Source organism: Aethina tumida, chromosome 1 (assembly GCF_024364675.1).
Source record: "Aethina tumida isolate Nest 87 chromosome 1, icAetTumi1.1, whole genome shotgun sequence".
NCBI lineage: Eukaryota > Metazoa > Arthropoda > Insecta > Coleoptera > Nitidulidae > Aethina > Aethina tumida.
The window spans coordinates 76,308,971-76,310,695 of record NC_065435.1 but is presented as its reverse complement, the minus strand read 5'-3'; the positions used below and the strand labels follow the sequence as shown (position 1 = coordinate 76,310,695).

At 40.9% G+C, this 1,725-nt stretch overlaps 1 protein-coding gene across 1 annotated transcript; it reads right to left on the bottom strand.

Moving 5' to 3' along the window:
* Positions 1–503: 503 nt before the first annotated feature.
* Positions 504–1,387, bottom strand: LOC109599427 (uncharacterized). The gene is made up of 2 exons (XM_020015417.2): positions 1,011–1,387; positions 504–953 (listed from the first exon to the last, which is right to left on the bottom strand). The coding sequence occupies exons 1-2, from the start codon at positions 1,350–1,352 to the stop codon at positions 612–614; spliced, it is 684 nt and encodes a 227-aa protein (XP_019870976.1). The 5' UTR covers positions 1,353–1,387; the 3' UTR covers positions 504–611.
* Positions 1,388–1,725: the final 338 nt, after the last annotated feature.

Sequence of the window (1,725 nt, the reverse complement as noted above, 5' to 3'; positions counted from 1 at the left end):
TATCAGTGACACAGTATTTTTTCTTTTTTAAACGACAGAAGTAATTAACATTCTAGAAACTGCCACACCGCTGCTCTCGTCCAATCCGGACTCGGTAAACAACTCTTGAAATAATATTAAAGCACACTGATGAAATCTCGATTTGTACTTGCGTCACCATTTTTATAAGACGGCAACAACAATTCCAAAACGAAAATATTGCTCTTAAAATTATTTGGCACGACACTGGATAAAGGTATAAACGCATCGGGGGCCCATTTTAACGCCTGTCGCGTTTTCTGCTCCTTTTATCTGTTTGTGGCAACGTATAACTATATAAGGTTGTTTTTATGTGCCTTTTTATAGACGTGTTTGTCTTGGGTACATGACAAAAGGCCGAACATTTTCCCCCTTGTTGACGAAAACAAAATGTATCTGTCAGTTTCATTAAAAAAATATTTTTCTTTGTTGTCGTCTTTAATATTTTAGGTCTTATGAATAGAAATAAAACACCGGAATAATATAAAAAACCGAATATATTTAAAAAATAAAATAAACAAACTTTTCTGGTATAAATATTTTTATAAACTTTTGTACTAAATCGAAAACAAACAGCATCATAATTAAGTACATCACTTATCATATTTCCCCATGGCAGCCTCGTACAATATGTTATTGATTAAATGTTTAACATGAATTTGGGCTTTCGATTTCAAATTTCTGATCTCGTTCCCTACATGCTCCCCATAAGTAGCGCAGGCGTCCCTTTCCTGGAACCATTTGGGCTTGTCTTCTTGTTCGTATGGAACATCTTCTTCTAAAGGGTTTTGCATCTGCATCTGAGACCTTTTCCTTTTCTTCGCCACGGATTCGGGTTCCGTCTCTTCGTTCTCCTCCAAAGAAGGCAACATTATGGTTTCAGACTTAATGAACTGGTGCACGGACAGCTCCAGGGAGTCTTCGTTGTTCGATTCCTGCAACAAATTCTCAATGTATAATTTACATCGGTCTGTTGCGACGTCGAACGTCACCTCGTATCTCTCATCCTCGGACTTGTCGCAGTCCTGGTGCTTCGCGCCGTTCAGCAGGAAGCACAGACGATCGTACGCGAACCATTTCGGGCCGCGCTTCTTCAGTGTCGACAACTTCTTGTGCTCCCTGTGGAATGCCGACCTTAAGTTTTTGATCTTCTTCTTCAACTCCCACACCTCGCAATTATACTTGGCCGCCAACTTAATGGTCGTTTCGGCCCTGATTGCGGCGTCTGCATATCGTGTGTGGTTGAAGTTCCACAGCTCTGGGGAGTGGTGGTAGTCCTCGATGAAGGCTAGAATCGTATCCTTGGACCACTCGGCTGACGGTGCGGCAGACATGCCGCAGCGACTGGCTGCCACTCGACTGGAGTGCGATGCGGCACGTCGGGTCGGCGGACCGGTCTTGGCGCCAGTGTCGCCGTCGTTGCCGCACGGAACTTTCGAACTTTATATTGGCCTGTGGATAATATTTTTTTGCGCATTTATTTCCATCAAATTTTTTACTTTGCAAATATTCTAAATAATTATCTGTCACCTCATTAAAAATGTATATTATATTAAGGGAAACTACTTGTAATATCCACATTTCAAAACTATGGAACGCAAGAAAAATAGGCAAAAGAACGAACGATTTTCAAAATTTAAAAAAGGTGCTCCCCGGTAGACAACCAGTTAACGTATTTTTACGAAAGTTAACATATTTTTACGAAAA